Source organism: Xenopus laevis, chromosome 4S (assembly GCF_017654675.1).
Source record: "Xenopus laevis strain J_2021 chromosome 4S, Xenopus_laevis_v10.1, whole genome shotgun sequence".
Classification (NCBI taxonomy): domain Eukaryota; kingdom Metazoa; phylum Chordata; class Amphibia; order Anura; family Pipidae; genus Xenopus; species Xenopus laevis.
This window is the reverse complement of record NC_054378.1, coordinates 33,567,707-33,589,481: the sequence shown is the minus strand read 5'-3', so window position 1 is coordinate 33,589,481 and position 21,775 is coordinate 33,567,707. Positions and strand designations below refer to the sequence as shown.

General features: G+C 38.5%; 1 protein-coding gene across 3 annotated transcripts in view; it reads left to right on the top strand.

Moving 5' to 3' along the window:
• Positions 1-21,775, top strand: part of cmip.S (c-Maf inducing protein S homeolog) — a 121,877-nt gene that overhangs the window by 81,318 nt on the left and 18,784 nt on the right. For 2 of the 3 annotated variants that reach the window (XR_005960862.1, XM_018260462.2), the window contains exons 10-14: positions 2,614-2,967; positions 12,964-13,029; positions 15,114-15,140; positions 15,757-15,805; positions 20,678-20,803. Coding sequence is in view for 2 of the 3 variants with exons in the window: in XM_018260462.2 (XP_018115951.1) it covers positions 2,614-2,967; positions 12,964-13,029; positions 15,114-15,140; positions 15,757-15,805; positions 20,678-20,803 (622 nt within the window). In the remaining variant the exon portion in view is untranslated. The remainder of the gene's footprint in view (positions 1-2,613; positions 2,968-12,963; positions 13,030-15,113; positions 15,141-15,756; positions 15,806-20,677; positions 20,804-21,775) is intronic. The other variant, XM_018260463.2, reaches the window with a different exon arrangement.

The following is a 21,775-nucleotide window of genomic DNA, read 5'->3' as shown; positions in this document are numbered from 1 at the left end:
TATTATTAGTGGTGCTTGCGAAGCAAAGCATCACTACTGTTATCTTGCAAACTTATTAGTGGTGCTTGCGAAGCAAAGCATCACTACTGTTATCTTGCAAACTTATTTTTATTCTTCTTCCGTATGAAAGTTTGGCGCGTAACTAGTCCCGCACCGTTTGTCCTAGACCCATGAATGAGGTGTCAAATCGTGCGGCTTAATCGGGAATGGGGTGGTATGACTTTTCTAAGGGGTGGGTGGTTAATTGCCCCTTGCGGGGGCAATTAACCACCCCGAAAAGTCCCATAGATTAACATTGAGGCCAACTTTTGACGGATTCTAGCGCAGAGAGGGAATCTTGTAGAAACGTTAAATTTACCACATTTGAAGAGGTTTGCGACCTGTGTCAGATGATACCCCACACGAGGGTATAAGTTTTACCCCCGGGGCAGGAGAGGTCCCCAAATTTGCCCCATTGACTTATAATGGGGAATTTATCGAATAATTAGTTTGTCGCAGACCCATGAATGAGGTGTCAAACCGTTCAGCTTATTCGGGAATGGGGTGTTGTGACTTTTCTGTCCTATTTTGGGGACCCAAAAAAGTGAGCGCAGCCGCAAACAACCAATCAGATTTTCCCTATTGACTTCAATGAGAAAATGTAAACAGCTGTAATTCTCACAGTAATAAAGCCAGAGCTCCCAAACTTGGCACCGTGGGTCACTGGGTGACTGCAGCCAAAATTTACAAAAAGTGGGCGGAGTCTACAACAGCCAATCAAATTTCAGCCATTCAATTAAATAGGAAAATTTTAAACTGCTGCCGCTCTTAGACGGTTAATGCCAGGGTCCTCAAACTTGGCACAGTTGGTCACTGGGGGACTGGGATTAAAATTAAGAAAAGTGGGTGGAGCCAAAACCAACCAATCAGATTTCTTTGATTGGTTTTAATGGGAAAAATTAAGAAGGCTGCCATTCTCTCAGTATTGATGTCAGGGACCTTGAATATCACAAATGTGGTCGCTGGGGGTTTCCACTTCAAGTTTAGAAAAAGTGGGCGGAGCCACCAACAACCAATCAAATTTCATTCATTGATTTTCAATAGAAAAAAATAGAAATGCTGCCATTTTTACACATTAAATGACAGCATTCCCAAACTTTGGTATGTTAGTCACTGAGTGACTGTGGTTCACAATTAGGAAAAAAAGGGGCGGGGCAACAACAGCCAATCAGATTTGGGCCTGAGTTTTGCCACGGCAAGCACCACTCACATTTTCTTCAGGAAATGTAACTCTCTAGTTAGAATTATTGTTGTTATTACTGTTCAGACGTCCTTTAAAACTAATTGTTTACTTTCGCTCTACATTCAATTAAATTGTGTTGCAACATCCTTCATAAAAGTTGTTTCTATGAAATCATAGCTTGCTTATTAAATTAGTCATAAGCCTAAGACTTGCCTGTTGCTGACTTTATACCAACAGTGCTCTCAGTATCACTCTGAGTATCACATACCTAATCTGGTTTGAACTGACCAGTAACCAATTACAGCCTTTCCACTGACTTCTGACAAAATAAGTAATTCATATACTGTAAGTTGCTGTTAAAATTATATGGGCTGAATTTGTTGGCCTTTTAATATTGATTACTGTGCCTGGTATGATATTTTGGGCTACATACGGTATCCTGAAACTCATTATTCAGAAAGCTTCAAATTATGGAAAGGCTGTCCCCCATAGACTCCATTTTATCCAAATAATCCACATTTTTAAAATTGATTTCCTTTTTCTCTGTAATAATAAAACAGTACCTTGTACTTGATCCCAACAAAGATGTAATTGGTCCTTATTGGAAGCAGAACCAGCCTATTGGGTTTATTTCATGTTAACATGATTTTCTAGTAGACTTAAGGTATGAAGATCCAAATTACAGAAAGATCCATTATCTGGAAGTCCCAATCATTTTGGATAACAGGCCCCATACCTGTACTTGCCATGCTATATTTTATGTATATTATTTGTTATTAATTACCATAACTTGGTAGTTTATCTTTAAGTTTATCTTCATTAACTTCTTATTGAATGTCCTATTCTTAGCACCTTATTTAATTAGTCGTTATTTATTATTATTAATATCAATTCACCCTACGAATTATAGTATGCACAGAAACATTTAAGTAAAATACCTTATTTTGTACATTTCCCTGTTTTTACAAAATGCTGAGTAAAAAGTTAAATGACTAAAATATACATAAAATGTTTTAAAAAAAAAACAATAAAAAATATTGAAATATAAAAAAGATATAAAATGTAGACCAATTGGAAATTGCGTCAGAATATCACTATACTGGATCTGCGGCATATGAAAATAGATTCTCTCCTGTTAATCTTCCAGCCTGGTTGTTAGGGAAAGTGACCCCAGCAACTGTATATGCGTTTAATTCCCACACATCTCTAGCACTTGCACCCCTGCTCATAGTTTGAAATTGTGATATTATAAAAGTAAAAATGATACGTACAAGGAGAGTTTATATACATTTTTTCCTTAACAAATGAATGCATTTCTTGTAAGAGATGTTTGTTTTTCTGCCAATTATAATTAAAATGTTGTCTTGTGTTTCTATTTGTTTTTTCCGAAGCCGTGACAATTCACCAAGCCTGAAGGAAATTCGGAATGGCTGTCAGCAGCAATGTGACCGTAAGCCCAATATACCCTTGCGGCTTCTCCACACCAATCCTGACCTTGTATCTCAAGAGGTGACATCGAATGAATCCCGGCACAAATCAGTCATTGTTACATCGAATGAGATCCACGTAGAGGTGCAACGTAACAACACAGTAAACCAGAAGTTGAAAGCAAATACTGGCAACGACAGTGAACCCAACCTGATCGACTGCCTACTCATTTGCCCAGCCTGCAGCACCATAAGCATCGAGCTGAGTCCCCAAGCAGAGCGTGTGCTGGCGTGCTATGTGGAGATATTAAAGATGCTGTAAGTAGTCTGTACCAATGTCCTACTGTGCTAGTGAGAAGGGATTTAAATGAAGCTTTGAAGAGGTTGAGGACCAAATTTTTTAAAGGGAATGTCAACCCCAAAATATTTTTTTTGCCTAATAAAAGAAAACATAATTCTAAGCAACTTTACAATATATATCCATTACATTTTTACAATGGTTTACAAAGTTATTTGTGTATGTGTTTGTCTGTCCCTGTCTATTCTCTGCCCTGATGGCTGAGACTTTGGAAACAATATAAGGCAAGGCAGACCTGTCTTTGCTGGGGAACTTATACTTTTGCAACACTGTTTAAAAATAATGCTTTCAATAGCAATTATTTTACAGATACATTTAAAAGCACTGAACATTTTAAATAAATGTATATTGTAGGGATGCATCGAATCCACTATTTTGGGTTCGGCCGAACCCCCGATTCCTTCGTGAAAGATTCGACCGAATACCGAACCGAATCCTAATTAGGGGTGGGAAGGGAAAACAGTTTTTCCTTCCTTGCTTTGTGACAAAGTCACATGATTTCCCTCCCCGCCCCTAATTTGCATATGCAAATCCAGATCCGGGCAGAAGGATTTGGCCAAATACGAATCCTGCTGAAAAAGGCAGAATCCTGGATTCAGTGCATCCCTAGTATATTGGAAAGTGGCTTAGAATGATGATTAGGGAATTTTTTTATGTTGGGGTTGACTTCAATGACATGCACTTTAAATGTAAAGTACATGCACTAGTGCTTCTATAACCTGGAGGTAGTGGATGATGGATGATTTCTAGGAGGTGCTTATTTTTAGTCATATGACTATATCATGGTTTTATTTTGGATCAACACAGACTCCTTTTGCAATATACAACAAATCCTAAATTCAAATTGTCAGTGTCTTAAAATGTATTTGGAAATGTAACTGAGAACCGTTTTTGTGTGCCCCTTTAAAGGGGTTGTTCACATTTGAGTTAACTTTTAATATAATGTAGAGCAGTGCTGTCCAACTTCTGTTGCATTTGTTTTTAGATGGGGTCAGTGATGCCCATTTGAAAGCTGGAAAGTGTCAGAAGAAGAATACAATGATTTAAAATAACTATAAAAAATGAAGACCAATTGAAAAGTTGCCTAGAACTGGCCATTCTATATCATACTAAGCATACTAACTTAGAGGTAAAAGGTGAACCACCTTTTTAAGCACTGTTTAAAAGACTCTTAATTCATACAATGCATTGCATTCTCCTTCACAAGAAGGAGAGTTAGAAGTCAGCAGTGCAGAAAATGTAAAGAGCTAGACCTACCTAAGCAGTATTTACAAATAATGGCTCAACCACTAAAATTTGTATTTAAGGTGGATTAGAAGCTTTAGCTCTGTTATGAAATCTTTTATAATTTCTGCTCTCCCAGCATGAAAGCAGGAGACCAGGCCAAAATATGTTCCTGTGAGAATAAGTGCATAACACTTTACAGGTTTTTTTTCTGTCCAGTCTTTGGTATAGAGATGGGTAGTCAAAAAAGGCTGAAATATAAATATAATAATGATTACACTAGACACACTAGATTACACTAGACTGTTTCATTTCCAAGGGTTTGTGTAATTAAAAATAAAAAAGTCAGTTTGACTAATCATATAAAAACACAGGCGATATTTCAGAATGATGAATGTCTTTCATAAATACATATTTTGATGCAGTTCTTCATTTACATAGTAGAAAAACAAAAATAGAGACTGCTCAAGCTCACCGCTTTTTCCTCCCCCTGCCAGGTGCTCAGTATTCAGTGACCCCACTGTATCACATGACAAACTTGCCATGGACAGCACTTCTGGACAGGATTTATTGCAGCAGGTTGCTGGACAAAAAGGCCTTACGCGTTTTGGGATAAGATCTATGATTAAGGGATCTTATTAAGGGGCCTTCTCTAGGCCTTTTTGTCCAGCAACCTGCTACAATAAATCCTGTCCAGAAGTGCCGTCTATGGCAAGTTTGTCGTCTTCAATTACATATAGGCAGCTACATGAGATTGATGTATTCTGATAAAATGCCATGTAAAAGTTATTCCTCTTGATCACTGATTTATAGTTTACACCTTTTTACAGCCCTCACTGGCTGGCCAAAACTCATTTGGTGATTTTGCTATATCAGTGGAGCTCTTTCTGATTGGGCTGCATCTGGCTGATCATACTGTAGGAGTATGGGGACCAGTTGGATGAGTATTGGCTCAACATGCTGATGTGGTCCTTTACCCAACAGGACTGTCAAACCCACCTGATAGAAATCTGGTTGATTTTCAGCCAGATAGGTGGCAGTCATAACCATTCTTGAGTGCATCCTATTTGCTGATTCGGTCTGGAGGGGCCCAGTCTACAGCTTTTATTGGCCCACTTATGCATTTTTTGACATCCCAAAAAATGTTCATACCCTAGTAGGCTATGAAGATCCAAATTACGGAAAGATCTGTTATTTGGAAACCCCAGGTCCAGAGCATTCTGGATAACAGGTCCCAAATCTCACATGAATCAGCCTTCAGTTTGATTACACAGCTCTTCTGACTCATATTTGAATGAATTTGGCTGACGTGACTGGAGTCAGAGGTAGGGCAGACTGCATTTAACACTCCCACTGACACCAACTATCTCTTATTGAGAAACAATTGTCATCACTCCTGACGTTCTTCCTTCATTTTATAGGAATGATGATACCTTCTTATTAGCCTAATTGGTACTTTTATCTTCTTAGGGCAGCTACTCCGCCCAGTTAATAATGTCAGTTCATTGGTTTGTAAGTGAAATTCCAAATGGAGTGGTTGAACTTGACCCAATTTAACTATGAACTATGATTTGCAGACCTCCGTAACATAAGTAGACGACAAGCAGGGGCGATTCTTGGGTTGCTGCCGCCTGAGGCAGCAACCCCGATGCCACCAGCCCCCTCTCCTGCTTCGCGCTTAAAAGTTCAGCGTCGGGGCGGGTCAAAAAGGGGTTGCATAGATAGCGCAACAAGCAGGTACTGCGCTTTCTGCACTAGCAGAGCCGAATTTCCGGTTTAAATAACGTAGATTTGGCTCTTAAAGTTACAGGAGGTGGCTTTTCGTAACTGGCCTTCACTGCGCCTGAGGCAAGGTGCTCACCTTGCCTCATGGCAGGAACGGCCCTGATGACAACGAAAATAAATCGTGGCTAATGTATTACAAAAATCATTCTGAGGTTGAAAGGATGGGCACACCGTATGTGCTCAAGTTTACAAAGACCAATGTCATATCTGGAGGTTTCTTCCCAAAACCGCCCATACTGCATGTCCTTGAGTCACAGTCACGCTGATTGGTTTCGGCTATTGTTTCTTATTATGCCCATCACTGTGGAAAGGATTGTAGCTCTGTAAGCTTTAATAACAATCATATTAAGTACTGGTGTTTGCTAAAATGCCATCACACAAACTGGATTAGGAAATCTTCATCCTATTAGGTAAATGCGGGGCTTCACGTTCTCATGTCGATTCCTTCTCTGTGTTTGGAAACTGTAAATAGCATTTCTTTCCTGTTATGAAAGTGCAGTGTGTCATTAGCAGTCTTATATCTGTACTGCTGGGAAGTCTACTACCTAAGGGTCTGTTTGACAAAAATAATTTTCAGATGATATTCTGTGCGTGTATGGCAGGAGACGAGCCGACCTATATCGGCAGAAAACTTGAATATCGGTCGGCTCCACGAGGAATCTTTGTTAGGGTGCCTTCAAAGGCGCCCGATCAAAATTTTCCTCCTGGATATTAAAGTCTTCTGCCGATATAGGTCGGCTCGTCTCCTGCCATACATGCACAGAATATCATATGAAAATTAGTTTTGTATGATAATATCTGTGCATCTGTGGACACCTGTGCGTCTATGGCCACCAATCATTCTGTAAATCGTGGGCAATCATTGACCCTCCAGGTGCTTAAACAACAACTCCTTACATTCAATGATAGCCTTTGCCATTTGTAAAAAAACATTCCTGTGTATAAGAGGAATTATATACTCAGCACTGCTTGTAACGATTATTCTCATCCTCCCCATTGCTTATTTAGTTACGATATCTGTAAGAGCTATGTCACAAGCAGTGTTTTGATCACGGCCACGTGACGGATATTAAAATGCCATGATCTGGAGGATCGACTCTGAGTCACCCTGCCCAAGGCTAACCCTATACAAGTGAATGAGAAGTAATCTACTTTGGGTCGAGGAATGTTGTTTTTCAGCACAAGTAATAGTGATCAAAATGTGTTCCACAGCTGTTATTCCATGGTACCAAAGCTGCTTTATATATCAGTATGATTTTAAAGGGATCTAAAGTCCCTAATAAACCCTGATAAATTACTTTAAGTACTTCTCTGAGCACTTTTGCAATTCACATTAATTTTCTATTTTTAATGGCCTTTAAGATATTGGAAGTTTTAGACAATTGTATACTGCTAGGCAGGCTTCATCCCACCAGCCATACCAAAGTCCAAGAGTGGCAGCTCCAGATTAATTGGGAGAAATCAAGCATATTCCCCATTGACACCAACATTAATCCCAATGCGTTTCCTCCCACTCCTCTGGCTTGGGTAGATTCATTCAAATACCTTGGCATCATGATCCACAGAAACCTAGATGCTTTCATACCATCTTACCTTGAGCCAATACTCAATTATATGAAAGATAAATCGAAAGTGTGGGCCAATCTACCTATTTCATTCTGGGGCAGGATTAATCTCCTAAAAATGATCTTCCTCCCTAAGTTTCACTTTATCTTCCACAATTCCCCAGTCCCCATTCCCTATACCTTCTTCCCCTCCATTGATACTGCCCAAGCGACCTTCCTCTGGACAAACAAGCCCCCCAGATTTGCTAGGGCAGAACTAAGGGCACCAGTTGGTGAGGGGGGATTGGGCCTCCTTCATTGGTACCTGTATTCACTGGCAGCCCAGATCTATTATATCCACTGGTGGCTCAACCCAGACCCATATAACCCAAACTTCCAACTTCAGGCTACGTTAGCAAGCTCAACAGAATCACTCACATACATCCCATTTCGCAAACTTCCCGATTTACACACAAATCACCCAACTATAATCACCCCGTACAAAGCATGGGCAGCAGCACTTAAAGTCGGCAACATTGCACAGCCTCTCCTTTCACCAAATCTACCCCTATGGGGAAACTCTTTCCTCCCACACCTGCAATACATAGCAGAATACAGAATCTGGCCACAGTGGGGTCACGAACACTTTGGGACCTGCTCAAAGATGGAAGGATACGCCCCAGGAATGAAATCAAACATGAACAAACCCAGCAAGTTCTCCCCTGGTTCTCCTATTTCCAGCTGAGAGAGGCCACTAATACCCAATTTTAAAGGGAACACCCCAAACCTTACAGTCACTAAGATAGAATCTGCCCTTAGAGCCACTTCCACTACCACTAGGAGGCTCATCACCACACTATACTTGCTCCTCCTAGCCACTGTTAAACCTCCTTTTTTAACCAGAGAAATGCTTTATTGAATATCACAGAGAGCGATATTAAACCTCCTTTTAATGCAGTGGGTATGGCCTTAGGAAACAACTTCTCTAAATCAGAAAACCTCTTATAGGAAATTGCAAATAGCATATTATGCTATTTGCCAAAAGTCTTTGGCGTGTAGCAAAAAAAATAATGTCCTTTAAGAAAAAGGAAATGTGTCAGGGATGAGGAGGCTCGTTTTCAACTTTCCACCCATAAACATCTATGCTAAGCTAAGGCTGTTTTTTAGTATAGTAATGCAGTGCTAAAATGCTGTAGGTTATGATGTTTTATGTGAAAAAGAGGATTCCATTATTTTGATTTGTGTTGTCCAGTATTGTTTGTATGCAACAAACAAGCTGCATATATTTATAATAATTTACACGGATAATCCACCTTAAAATAAACTTTTAGTATTATGTACACACAGTGGTATTATATGACAGTTATTTATTGGTATTAGATTTTATGTTCTTGTAGTGGTTGAACAATTTCTATGTTCCATCTCTCAAATGCTATCTAGTTGCTAGGGTCCTAGATACATAAAAAACAGGCAGCAGATGAGAAGTGATAATTGAAAATGAACAGGATGTCATTATGCAATACCAAGTAGTAATAATAATAATCTTGTGGATATAGAGAGTGGTTGCTGGGGTCAGTGACCTGGGAAGCATAACATCATTTTAAACTGCACGCTGAAAAAAAGCTGAATAGAAAGGGAAACAAAAATATATATAAAAAAAAAACAAATTGAAAAGTTGCATCGAATGGGACTTGCATTATAATCTGACAGACAAGTTTTGGGTTTGTTCAGGGCTGTGTTTCTATCCATCCCCTAGGTTCCACTGCTGGATTTAGCAGCAGCAGCAAGTGTTTTCAATATATATATATATATATATATATATATATGTATGTATGTATGTATGTATATATATATATATATATATATATATATATATATATATATATATATATTTGCAAAATAAATATTTGTAAGCACTCATGGCAAATAGAATACTTGGTTTATTGGGTTATCAAAGACTTTGATGTGTTTCGGACCGTCGTCGGGATGTCCCAATGAACCGAGTATTCTATTTGCCTTGAGTGCTTACGAAGATTTTTTTTCTTCTAAATACTGTGGTTAGCACCTGGCCGTTACTATTATTACTGGTGATCGCCAGTTCAAATGACATAATATTCATATATACATATATATATATATATATATATATATATATATATATATATATATATATATATATATATATATATATATATATATCTCTTTATACTATACGTCTACCAGAAAATCACTGACATATTAAATAAACCCAATAGGCTGGTTTTGCCTCCAATAAGGATTAATTATATCTAAAGCTGGCCATAGACACAAAGTTCTGATCATACGAATCGAGGATTCGTACGATTTTCGGACCGTGTGTGTAAAGTCCCGACATTTTTCGTCCGGCGGAGATCGGTTGTTTAGTCGACCAGACAGGTTAAAAGTTTTCTGTCGGCTGCGGGTAATATCTCTGCATGTATTGCCGATCAGAAGGAGGCTGTCACTAGCTTTGGTCGGACATAACTATCGTACGATTGCTGTCAGGGGCAAACATCAGCTGATCTGTTCTTTTCTACTTTATTTGATCGGAATGGTTAGTGGTAGGTCGGGAGATGGGGAAGTCCGATCGTACGTTGATTCGTACGATCGGATCTTTGCGTCTGTGGCCAGCTTTAGTTTGGATCAACTACAAGGTACTGTTTTATTACTACAGAGAAAAAGGAAATCATTTTTTAAAAATTTTCATTATTTTGATAAAGTGGAGTCTATGAGAGACGGTCTCTCTGTAATTTGTAGCTTTCTGGATAATGGGTTTCAGGATAATGGATTCCATATCTGTATATAAATATGGCCCTGGCTCTGTTACAAAATCCTAGTCTATGTTTGCGTGAAGTAGCTTCAGGTGTCGTGATGGGGCATTTTCAGCCCCCCATGTCCTTGGACAGATTTAACAACTAAGAATGCCGAAGTACACAACATGAATTTAACATCTTTCCTTTCCTTTTTTGAGTCCTTTTTTTGTGCTGGCAGGCTGCAATGAGAGTGAAATCAAAGAGGCTGCCAGGCCTTAAATGATATTACCTGTCTATATCAGCAGGAACATGTGCCTAAAGATTTGTTCTGGCCCTGTTCCTTGAATTCAAGGCAGTGAAAGCAGCTGATATCCAGGGTTATCTGATATATCAGCTGGTCCTGCTGTTCTGTTTGGCTGCTAAGAGGTTACCTTACTGATGCAGAAAGTGTCTCCTTGTGCTTCTCTGCTCAATTCTGTTGCTCACTGCGACAGAGAGTTGAGGAAAAAAGCTGCAGGAAATGATTGTTGTATCAGTAACTTAAGCTTCTGGCAACCATCCATCTGGCCAGTCCACAACATTATAGTGTTTAGGTGGATCCAATCCATCATTGCAATCTACCACTAAATAGCCCCCAACCTCACCTGTCTATTCATGCAACTTTTTACATTTCTTTCTAAATATTTATCATCAGCTTTGGTATCAATGAAATATTTGTCATTGACAACTAAAGATTATTACCCTTAAACAGGGTTCCCCTGTTTTTTACCCATGAGCCACATTCGAATGTTGAGTGGGTTATTTATGAAAGTTCAATTTTCCTTTTTCTAGTCGGAGTTTTAAAGGGGAAAACTAAATTTTTTCAGAGGAAAAAAAACCCTGAATTTTTCGGGTTTTTTTGAGTTTTCGGGCATTAAATCTGACAATTTTAAAATTCAGATTTTCTGATTTATCTGTTCTGCGTCTCCATTTATAGATCGAATCAGGTAATAGAGATTAGCATTGCTACCTTGCAGCAATTGGTTCCCAGATTCAACTCTAGCCAGGGTACAATTATAAAAATCAAAGTAATTTTTTTTTCTACCATACAATCCTGCCTGCTAGTGCCAAACATTTAGGGTAAGGCCAGACGAGGAGATTCGGGGAGATTTTGTCGCGGCGATGCGTTTTCAATAGTCAGTGAGGCAACTTTGGGTGACTATTGAAAACGCATCGCCGCGTGTGCATTAGCGCAGGCGATTTTGCGCTGTAGCCTATGGGGAAAAAACGCTGAGGCAGTTCGGCGAGATAGTCGTGCAAAAGACGTGGCGATAAGTTGCCAGGCGACAAAATCTCCCCGAATCTCCTCGTCTGGCCTTACCCTTAGGGCTAGTCCACACGAGGAGATTCGGGGAGGTTTTGACGCCTGGTGACTAATCGCCTCGTCTTTTGAGCAACTTTCTCCCCGAACTGCCTCAGCGTTTTTCCCCATAGGCTACAATGAAAAGTCGCCTGCGCTAATGCCCACGCGGCGATGCGTTTTCAATAGTCGCCCAAAGTTGCCTCAGGCAACTTCGGCAACTATAGAAAACGCATCGCCGCGTTCTCTGTGTCCTCTAGGTATTATGAAGTGGTTTTACGAAGAGCTTTACGGACTTACCATAAGTGTAGTGAATGCATATTTCTTATCTGTTCTGTGGTCACGTATTTACAAAAATAGTTCGTCTTTTCTGTCGTACAATATATCTCTTTATTATTTAAATACAGTAATGTGTTCACAGTGGTGAGCATCATAAAGAATTATATAAATAGTATATGATCTGTAAGATCTGTGCAATTTGCAATCTTGTTGGTCGGGTCTCTTATTATTTACTGTAACCTTTTTTAGCTGCTAAACAAGAAGAGAGGCTTTTATAGGAGGTAAGGTCTTCTTGTGCATCTGCAGCCATGGAACAGCATTCTGGGAATTGCAAACAAAAAGAAATATGATAGTCGGCAGCACTGTGACTGAGAATGGGAGGAATTGCAGCACAGCACATGGCAAGAAATAGAGGATATTTATAAATGAAGATGGCTGACAATGGATAGTGGGAGTTATAGTTCTGCTTGAGTTTAAAGTGATATTGACATCACATTAATACCCCATTTTATTTTTATTCAATTTATTAGACAATCTTTAATTATTTTATTTTATTTTCTGTTACACTACTGGTTCAGCATTCATATATTTATATGCTTCATTGCATAGGGGTATGCTTCTTATCCCTTTCACAGCCTTTCAGATAAATAGAATGTGATCCTGCTTTGTTGGGGCAGTTGGTCTGATCCTGAGAGACCCCGTTATTGAGAAATTAAGGGTTTATGATGTTAAATAGAAAGGAATTAAAAATAGTCACAGAAATAACAGGAAATGGATTCCTCCATGAAAGCATATTAATTGCTTGTAAATCTTTTTCCCAAAACCAACGTTTTACTTTACTCAATATTACTCACTGTTTTCTGGCATACATAAATAATTTATATTCTAATGACATTATCCCTTTTGCTTCTTTGCAGTACAGTGTGTTCTTTGTAATATAATTTTGGCGTATTGGATTAAGAAATCTACGTGGATAACATGCTCAAAAATGCCTGTATTGCTTTTTTTTTATAGGTCAGATTACGATGATTGGAGGCCAGCCTTGGCCATTCTCTTGCAGCCCATCCCGTTCCCCAAAGAGTAAGTTGAACTTTTTAAATCAAGCACCAATCCAATGGCAGTAGGTGATATGTTTGTATGACTGCTCACCCCTTGTACGGATATCAATGCAGCTTCCGTCACACTCAAAAAGTGTTTTACTAAATATTTCCATGTAAACAAATGATGTCAAGCAACATAGAAGTTAATTATAATTCATATTGGGAAAGTTCACACACTGACTTCTGGCCTCACACTTTTTAGAGGCTATAGTTGTTTAAGGTAATCTCAGTTGTCTCTGACATTTAGGACCCATATTCAGTCTTATTTAGTATCTTACTGATTTGTTGGGCAGTAATGTATATAAAGTGGAGCGGGATATACCTGTAGCTGGAAACACAGATATGTTGCGCATATTGAGAATAGCACAAAAGAGGCTCTTTGTGTTTAAGTCCTTAGTTTTATTTTTAAGAAAAAAAAGAAACCAGCTTTATTTATGATTGCAGATCAACTAAGATGCCATATTGTGATATAAAGATCATGCTTTCTTCATGGGTTTTATTTGCAGCAAAATGCCATGTTAAGGTAATGGAGCCAAAACAGTTGAAGTGTCCCATGTTTTGATGACCTCAAGGCTGATTTGTCCCCTTTGAAACTGCAAGGCTGCTCGAATGATTTAGGAATGAGCTCTTGTGTTTAAGAAAACATGCCTCAGAGATTAGAGATTACCGTCTTTAATTGTCCCATTTATCAGCGTGCCATCCCCGTGATGCCTTCTTCCTTCTCACACAAATCAGTTTATGAGAAAACTGTTCAGGTGCTCCAGCTGCAGTCAGTAAAAACATGTTGGCGTCACTTAGCCAAATCAGGCTTTTTAGCAACTCACCAGGGGCCATTTTCTTCCACTTTCGTGATGCAACATACCTTGCAAAGTCACCTGTAATTATTCTTCTACTCATTAGTAAAGCTTTGTCCGCATCTTAATGAAGTCACTTGGGTTCTTTGACAAAACAAAATGAGTCCATAGAGTAACATTTATACAGTATATTCTCAGTAGTCTGCCACAGAAAGGCAACATTAATTGTTAACTTATGCCAAAGTGCGTCCTACATGCAACAACTGTGAGCCACTGAGCTCTAACAATAACTTGTGTGCAGGAAGTAGTGTTCTGGCTATTATGTTACACATCCAGTCACTCCAGACTTTATACATTACATTTTTGGCTAACTAACTATATTAGAAACATGTTTTATTTTGCACAGACTATTTATGTACCTGTAAAATTGTACCTGGTCTCTCTCATTGTGCTTGGCACATTGGCTAGATAGAACAGCAAAAGTGCCTCGTGGGGCTTCTCCACTTAGTTCTATTGCTTCTCTGCATGGGTATTAGCTGAAAGTGGATATATAGCCTTCCATTTAACATGTACCCACAGCAGAAGCTTAATTTACTAATGCAAGAAGCATCTCTTGATACATCGCTGATCATTTATATTGCTTATTGTTTTAGAAGCAATAGAACTAAGTGGAGAAGCCCCACGAGGCACTTTTGCTGTTCTATCTAGCCAATGTGCCAAGCACAATGAGAGAGAGCAGGTACAATTTCAGTAAACCGTTATTATCATACAATCTTTAAAAAAAGTATGCGAATTGCAAACGTGCTTATAAGAGCAGAAATGTTACATTGTTGTAGGGGTCTACTTTATTCAGCATTTGACCATGTAGTGAGTGACCTTAAAATTTGTTCCCTATACCTCTGTACTCTGAACTTATATAACTGGAACTGAAGACGACAATTTCCTGCTTACAACCATAGAAACTTAGACATAATCTCCACTTTTCCATTTGATATACTTAGCTGTGTCTAGGTGCATAACAACTGAGTTGGGAGATATGTATATATATAACAGATCATGCTCCCAAAGGACTGGAGGATCAGATGGAAGGGGAATTCAGTTGTAGTCATGCAACTGGCTGTTCCTTATAATTGCTTTGAATGGTTTGGGGGTGTGTTGCCTGCCATGGGCAATCTCACATGTTATAGCAAGCCAGCTCAGCTTCATTGTACAAATGCCTTTGGCCTTTTTTGGGACTTAATGCATATTTATGCTCTTTTTCTTGTTACAGAGCTCTTGCACATGAAACATTCACAAAGTAAGTATTACAGTAAGATCAGATGAAAAGAATGAAATATGCATTATTTAGATAGCGCTCTTGACACCTGAAGTCAGTTGGGGCCTTCTTATATAGTGGTTTCTAATTTTACACAGTGTTGGTCACAGCTTTCTTGCCCCCTACAGCTTTGAATATGTGTCCTCCTTCAGATACTTGGAGAACTTGGGGTTTATTCAGGGCACAGAAAATGAGCCTAAATGCTATAACCATGTGTGTGCCCCAGTGAACACATGGAGTACGTACTAGAAGAAAGTAAAGCATCAATGGACTAGTAACAATAATTAATAAAAATGTTACATTTGGCATTATGGATTTAAAAATAGGTGCAGGATTTGATTTGTGTCAAGTAAACAATAGCAACAAAGCAGCAGGTTTTCTGCTGTTTGAAAACAAACATCTCATTGGTTGATGTGGGGTAATAGAGGTGTAGCTCCCTTTATCACTTTAATTCCCTTTCAAGTACAGTATAACTTATATAAAAACAGCTCTTCGCATATGTCCTGCATATTGTAATATGCACCAATACTGTAAAATTCAATTTTCTTTTGCTCCTTCTCAACTGTAAGTAACCAGTGTATTCTCCTTTTCTTTGTAGGGAATTGAAACACGTCATACAAAGATTTGCAGAGGACCCCAGGCAAGAGGTAAAACTTATCTATAGGTGGTTATGTAGAGAAAAGATGGTTCAAAGGTTGATTGAAGTACCTTAGGCTGTCCTTACACATGAAAATACAGGCCTTTTAACCTTTTTTTTACAATTTGAAAATCGTCTTTTAATTTTGAAATTCTCTTATTACAAGTATGTCAGGACTGAAAGTCTACCATTGCTTCCTATGTACATTTGTTGGAGACCTTCAGCACAATTGTACCTCCCACCTTCTTCTAATGTAGCCTGATGTCTTGAAACAAATCTGAATCGCCACTTGTAACACAGTGGGGAAACAAAATGTCCTTTGTGTATGAGGAAATCATGCTCGCTGTGAGTGACCAAGCATCTAAAAATACCTTTCATTTAGTCGCAATTAGAGTTACTAAAATCCTGTAATCATGAGAAAATGAAATGCAGAAAACCCCAATTTCCTACAATTGCAGCTTCCACATTTGCTTTTTAGGTTAATAAAAGTATATTGTTGGGCACTTGCCAGCGTAGGGGAGTGTGATTTCTCCATGGGTGACAAATCACCCCAAGTAGGGTTGCCACCTGACTGGTATTTTACCGGGCAGGCCGGTAAAAATGATGGCTGATCCCAATGTTATTAATAGGGAAAAAAGATAAATATATAGGAAGGCTGGTATTTTTTTCCAGAAAAGGTGGCAACCCTAAACCCAAGTGCAATTTCCCTTAGAGAATTGTATTTTGCCAATTCACATCTGTGGCAAATTTTGATCCAGTCACTAAGCTTATTGGCTAATTAGTTAGATTACTTAGGAATCCGCTATACTCAGACCCTTTGCTCTAACAGCTGTGCAAAGAACAAGGGGATTAATGACCATATTTGTTGCCATGGAGGGCATATAAATTGCTGTAGGTGCAGTGACTTGCAGGATGGAGGCTCCATTAATTGCTTGGCTTTATAGCAATCTGTATATTTTTCTCTCTCTGTGGGATGTTACTACAGATTGGACTTAAAGTGGTTAGATCATTTCCCACGCCCTAAAACAAAGCTTTGCCAAAATGCATTTATTTCTACTAGCATTCCAAAGCTGCCCAGAAAGGGATTAAGCTGACTGATATTGATATGACCACAGATATGAATGGGCATGTTGTTGTTGTTGTTGTTGTGACTTCTGGCTCCTTTATATCTGGGTTTTCCAGTTACACCAGTTAAGTTCTTCCAATGGTTTTCTTCCACCTTACAAAACATGTGGGCAGGTTAAAGAGGTTGTTCGCCTTTGATTTTACTTTTATTATGACGTAGGCAGTGATGTTCTGAGACAGTTTGCAGTAGGCCTTCATGTTTTATCGCTTGTGGTTTTTGAATTTAGCATTTTGTTAAGAACCTGGTTGATAGGTCTCAATTTACTCTAGCAACCAGACAGTGGTTTGTATGAGAGGAAGATGAATAAGAGGGCTGGAATATGAAAATAAATAATAAAAAGTAACAATAAAAATTGTAGCCATCGAGCAATCGTTGAAGGATGATAATGTAATTAAGTTAACGTAAAGGTTAACTACCCTTTAAGGTGGGAAATGACTGAATGAAAAGAATATTTGTTTTGTGTGTGGCTACCTTTATATACCTGTCACCCATCTGGCACTGGCGCTAATGTTGCCAACTGGCTGCTGTTTTACAGGCACAGCCGGTACAACTAAGACTAGTTAATTATTAATGAGAAGGAAGACAAAAGCTAGGATAGATTGTTTGTTATGAAGTAGAATTGGTTACCCACACTGAATTCGAGCATCCTAGACATTTCAGTTCTAATATACTGAAAAGAAATTGAAGTGCCGTGCTTTATGTGGAACTCACATTATTATTATTTTGAGAAGCATTTGGGGACATCTGCAGTAACCCCTTATTTCTATTCTTATTCCTCCTGGAAAAATTGCAGGTTCCCAGATTTTAGCGTGTTAAGGCAGTTGGTAGTACAATGGAGACAGAAGAGAGACAGAGCAGAGCGTAAGCAAACAGACAGGTGTGGGAAAATACTAATGCACCCAAAGAAATATCTGAAAGGGTGTTTGTAATGATCAGTGGAAAGCTGAAGTACTGCAGTCTGGGAATGAGAATGGTCTACACTCGGCTTGCTCTGTGACTAGTGCTTGGCAGCTGTCACATTATTTATCTAGCAAAACACACGGTTTGGGATGAGGTCAGACAGTTACCTCACTACTAAACGTCTGTAACCCAAGCTCTGGGCCTCCTGTCTCTTGTTCTGGGAGCAATATATTTTTGCAGATCAGAATCAGATCAAGGATCACTCAGCAGGTATTAAATATTGTTTACTAGTGGTGTATATTGTTTCCACTTTTTAATATATTTGTGTTAAATGGATAAGCCAAATATAGATGGATTGTAACATGTGCTATTGCAAATGTTTTGAACTTCAAGTACCTACACCCCAACAACTAAAACCCACCAGCCGGTGGGGGGACCTGTAGTAAAACAACAGCTGGAGGGTTTCAAGTTGAAGACTCCATGCTCCTCATGAAGCTTCTCAGAGACTATTTGAATGAGTAACACAGCCTTCTGTGAACAAGTCAGATAAAGACCATGATTGGCGTCACAGTTTGCATCTTAAAGCTTTGGCTTTCATTTTTAGTTGGATGAACCGTCTGTATTTACTTTGCTCCCCCTTAAAATCATCTTACATTTTCCAGAAATGGAAACTTGTTATTTTTAATCTACACACTTCTGTGTTTGGGAAACAGCAATTTTCTGCTCATTTTCTGCCAGTGTTTTTAACTCTTAAATACCTGCACAAAAATCTATAACTTAAGTTGAACTGCAGACTTTTACAAGTGGTATTCCATCAACAGCTCTTAACAGTTCTCCCATGTGTACATAAGGTTATAAACACCTGTAGATTTTTTAGGCAATAATGTACCCTATTCTAAAAGAACACCATGACCATATAAAGGCATGAGACCAGAGTGCTTTCATGCAGGTGACTTATAATATTCTTCATATTTTAAGATAAGGGGTGCATTTTATTTATTTATTTTAAATACACAAATATGAGTCATGTTATAAAAGTGATATCACTAAGCACAAATTATAAGTATATATTTTACAGGCTATTTTTGGCTCTGGTGTATCTTATAGGTGTCTTGCACAGTAAAAGATAATTATTTCACTAGTATATCCATGGCAACCATGTTGGAAGTACAGCATTTAAAACACTGAGTAGTTTTTAGTCCTTCACCCCCTGGGATAGGGATGCAAATTAAAAATATCAAATGCAGCATTCTAATTGTTTCCTTTAATGAGTAAATACTGTACAGCTACTTGTTTATGGACGTAAGTTGAACTTGATATTGATCCAATGTACATCCCATGACTGATGCAAGCACTCCCATCAATCAATTGCCTTGTATGTTTTGGATGAGCAACATTCCTGCACAGCATGTTTGAGAGAAACCCAGAAAACTATTCCTTATATTGTTTTCCCTAACATAGACACAATTTTTTATTGGCATCACAGAGAATAAGGGTTAGATCCATGATATGACTCCAGAGGAAGTCGCATAAAACCCAGTAGAACAGCTGCCATCTGAGACTCCTGGAAACTAAATCTGATACAATTTCTTAATGAAATTTAAGAATTAATAATATTATACCCTGTGAGGCCAGAGATTCTCTGTCTTTGTGGGTGATGTACAATTCCCTTTAGGGTTTGTTTCATCAGAGGCCTGCTATAAATGACAATTTAGGGTAAGCATTAAATGCAAGCTGCCCTGCCTTAAAGGAAAACTATACCCCCAAAATAAACACTTAAGCAACAGATAGTTCATATCATATTAAGTGACATATTAAAGAATCTTACCAAACTGGAATATATATTTAAGTAAATATTGCCCTTTTAGATCTCTTGCCTTGAGCCACCATTTCGTGATGGTCTCTGTGCTGTCTCAGAGATCACCTGACCAGAAATACTACAACTCTAACTGTAACAGGAAGAAGTGTGGAAGCAAAAGACACAACTCTGTCTGTTAATTGGCATGTGACCTAACATGTATGGTTTGTTGGTATGTTTGTGAGTACAGTGAATCCTACAATCCCAGGGGGCGGCCCTTATTTTTTAAAATGGCAATTTTCTATTTATGATTACCCAATGGCACATACTACTAGAAAAGTATATTATTATGAAAATGGTTTATTTACATGAAGCAGGATTTTACATATGAGCTGTTTTATGCAATATCTTTTTATAGAGACCTACATTGTTTGGGGGGTATAGTTTTCCTTTAAGACTGTGAACTCTGCACCTTGTTGATTTTTAATCTGATTTTTAATCTGAGAAGATTTTTAACTTCTTCTTCCCAGAGGCTGCAAATCAGTTTATCGCAGAGGTCTTCTAATTTTATGCCTCATATAGCCATATTCAAATGCAAAAAGAGTTGCGGAGCAACATAAGCCTGAAAAGAGTTCTTATGCTAAATAAGTGCTGTGATTGGTAGCCCCTATGTGGGTTGGCAGCACATAGGAACCAGTTTTTTTTATATGCAACCAAAACTTGCCACCAAGCCAGGAAATCAAAAATAAGCACCTGCTTTGATGCCACTGGGAGCAACATCCAAGGGGTTGGGGAGTAACAAGTTGCTCATGAGCCACTGGTTTAGTGTATGGTTTATAAGCGGTAGGATACATGAGTCTTAAAGACTTTTTTTTCTTTATATGTATTTCCCCTTGTTATAGTGAAACGATAAATTGTTTGTTAGTTTGTTAAAACCAAGGTAATGTATTCTCATTACAGTAGATGACCTTTTTCTTATAAAAAATATGTGTTGAGAACTGTCACCCTATACAGTATGAAACTTCAAAGCTTTAATTATTGTGCTTTGTGCCCCACAGGTCCACTCATGCCTCCTGAGTGTCAGAGCAGGGAAAGATGGCTGGTTCCAGTTGTACAGCCCGGGAGGAGTGGCCTGCGATGATGATGGTGAACTCTTTGCCAGTATGGTACGTGTCTGCAATAATGTGAGTTAATTTTATGGCTGTTTAATGTATTATGCCTTGAAACCACCCATTTTTGAGATGGCAATAATCATGTTCACCTTGCTTAGTTACACTGCCAAAGGAATATGCTGCAGTTTCCTTTGGCAATGGAAATATTTCTTTCTTTCAGAAATATGTGCATTTATTGGGGTTTTTTTTTTATAGCTCCTTGAACTTTAAAAAGAAATTAAGAAAATGTAGGCTAAAGGCCTCTGTGCATAAAGTAACAGTGTTCAAAGTTAGTCCATGCCTTCCAGAAATGTTCACAATTGAATTTCTAAGCCGGCAGTTATTCCTGTGGCTGGAGTATTCCTTGAGAATGCTGGGGCCTTACCAAGTGTTTATGATGCAGGTTATTACATTGAGCCGAGCTAAGATGTCAGCAGTGACTTCTCTGGACTTCACCTCTCAGCATACCCTCAGCTCACCCCAGGCAGCTGTTCTATTGTAGCTTAGTCTTTATCAGTAAGTTATGTAATTAAAGGATAAAAATTCTTTGTCTTAGTAAGGTTAACCTTACGTTTTTTTAGAGAAATGTTCAGTAAAATATGATGCTGTTGAGTAATCAACCCTTATATTGTAATATATATATTTATCTGTATATCTGTGCCTTTAACTGTGTGTGAGAAGTGTTAAACTGCTTGCTGAGCTGACATTAAGTGAAATATTGTCAATAAACTTCACTGAAACAGTCCACCAGAGCCCAAATCATGCTGAATAAAGTAGAACATATGGTTGGCAGCATTTAACCTTAGGTTGGATCTTATGTTACTGAGTAAGAAATGGCAGAGAAAATATGTATTTGTTTGATAAAATCAACCAGTACACTATTCCTTTACTAGTAAACGAGTGCATTGGGGTTAAGAGCCTCAAGCTGTGGGGCCCTAGGCTGTGCCATACCTTTGTTATACCATTAATAATTACAAAATAATTTACCTGTACATTTACATTGTC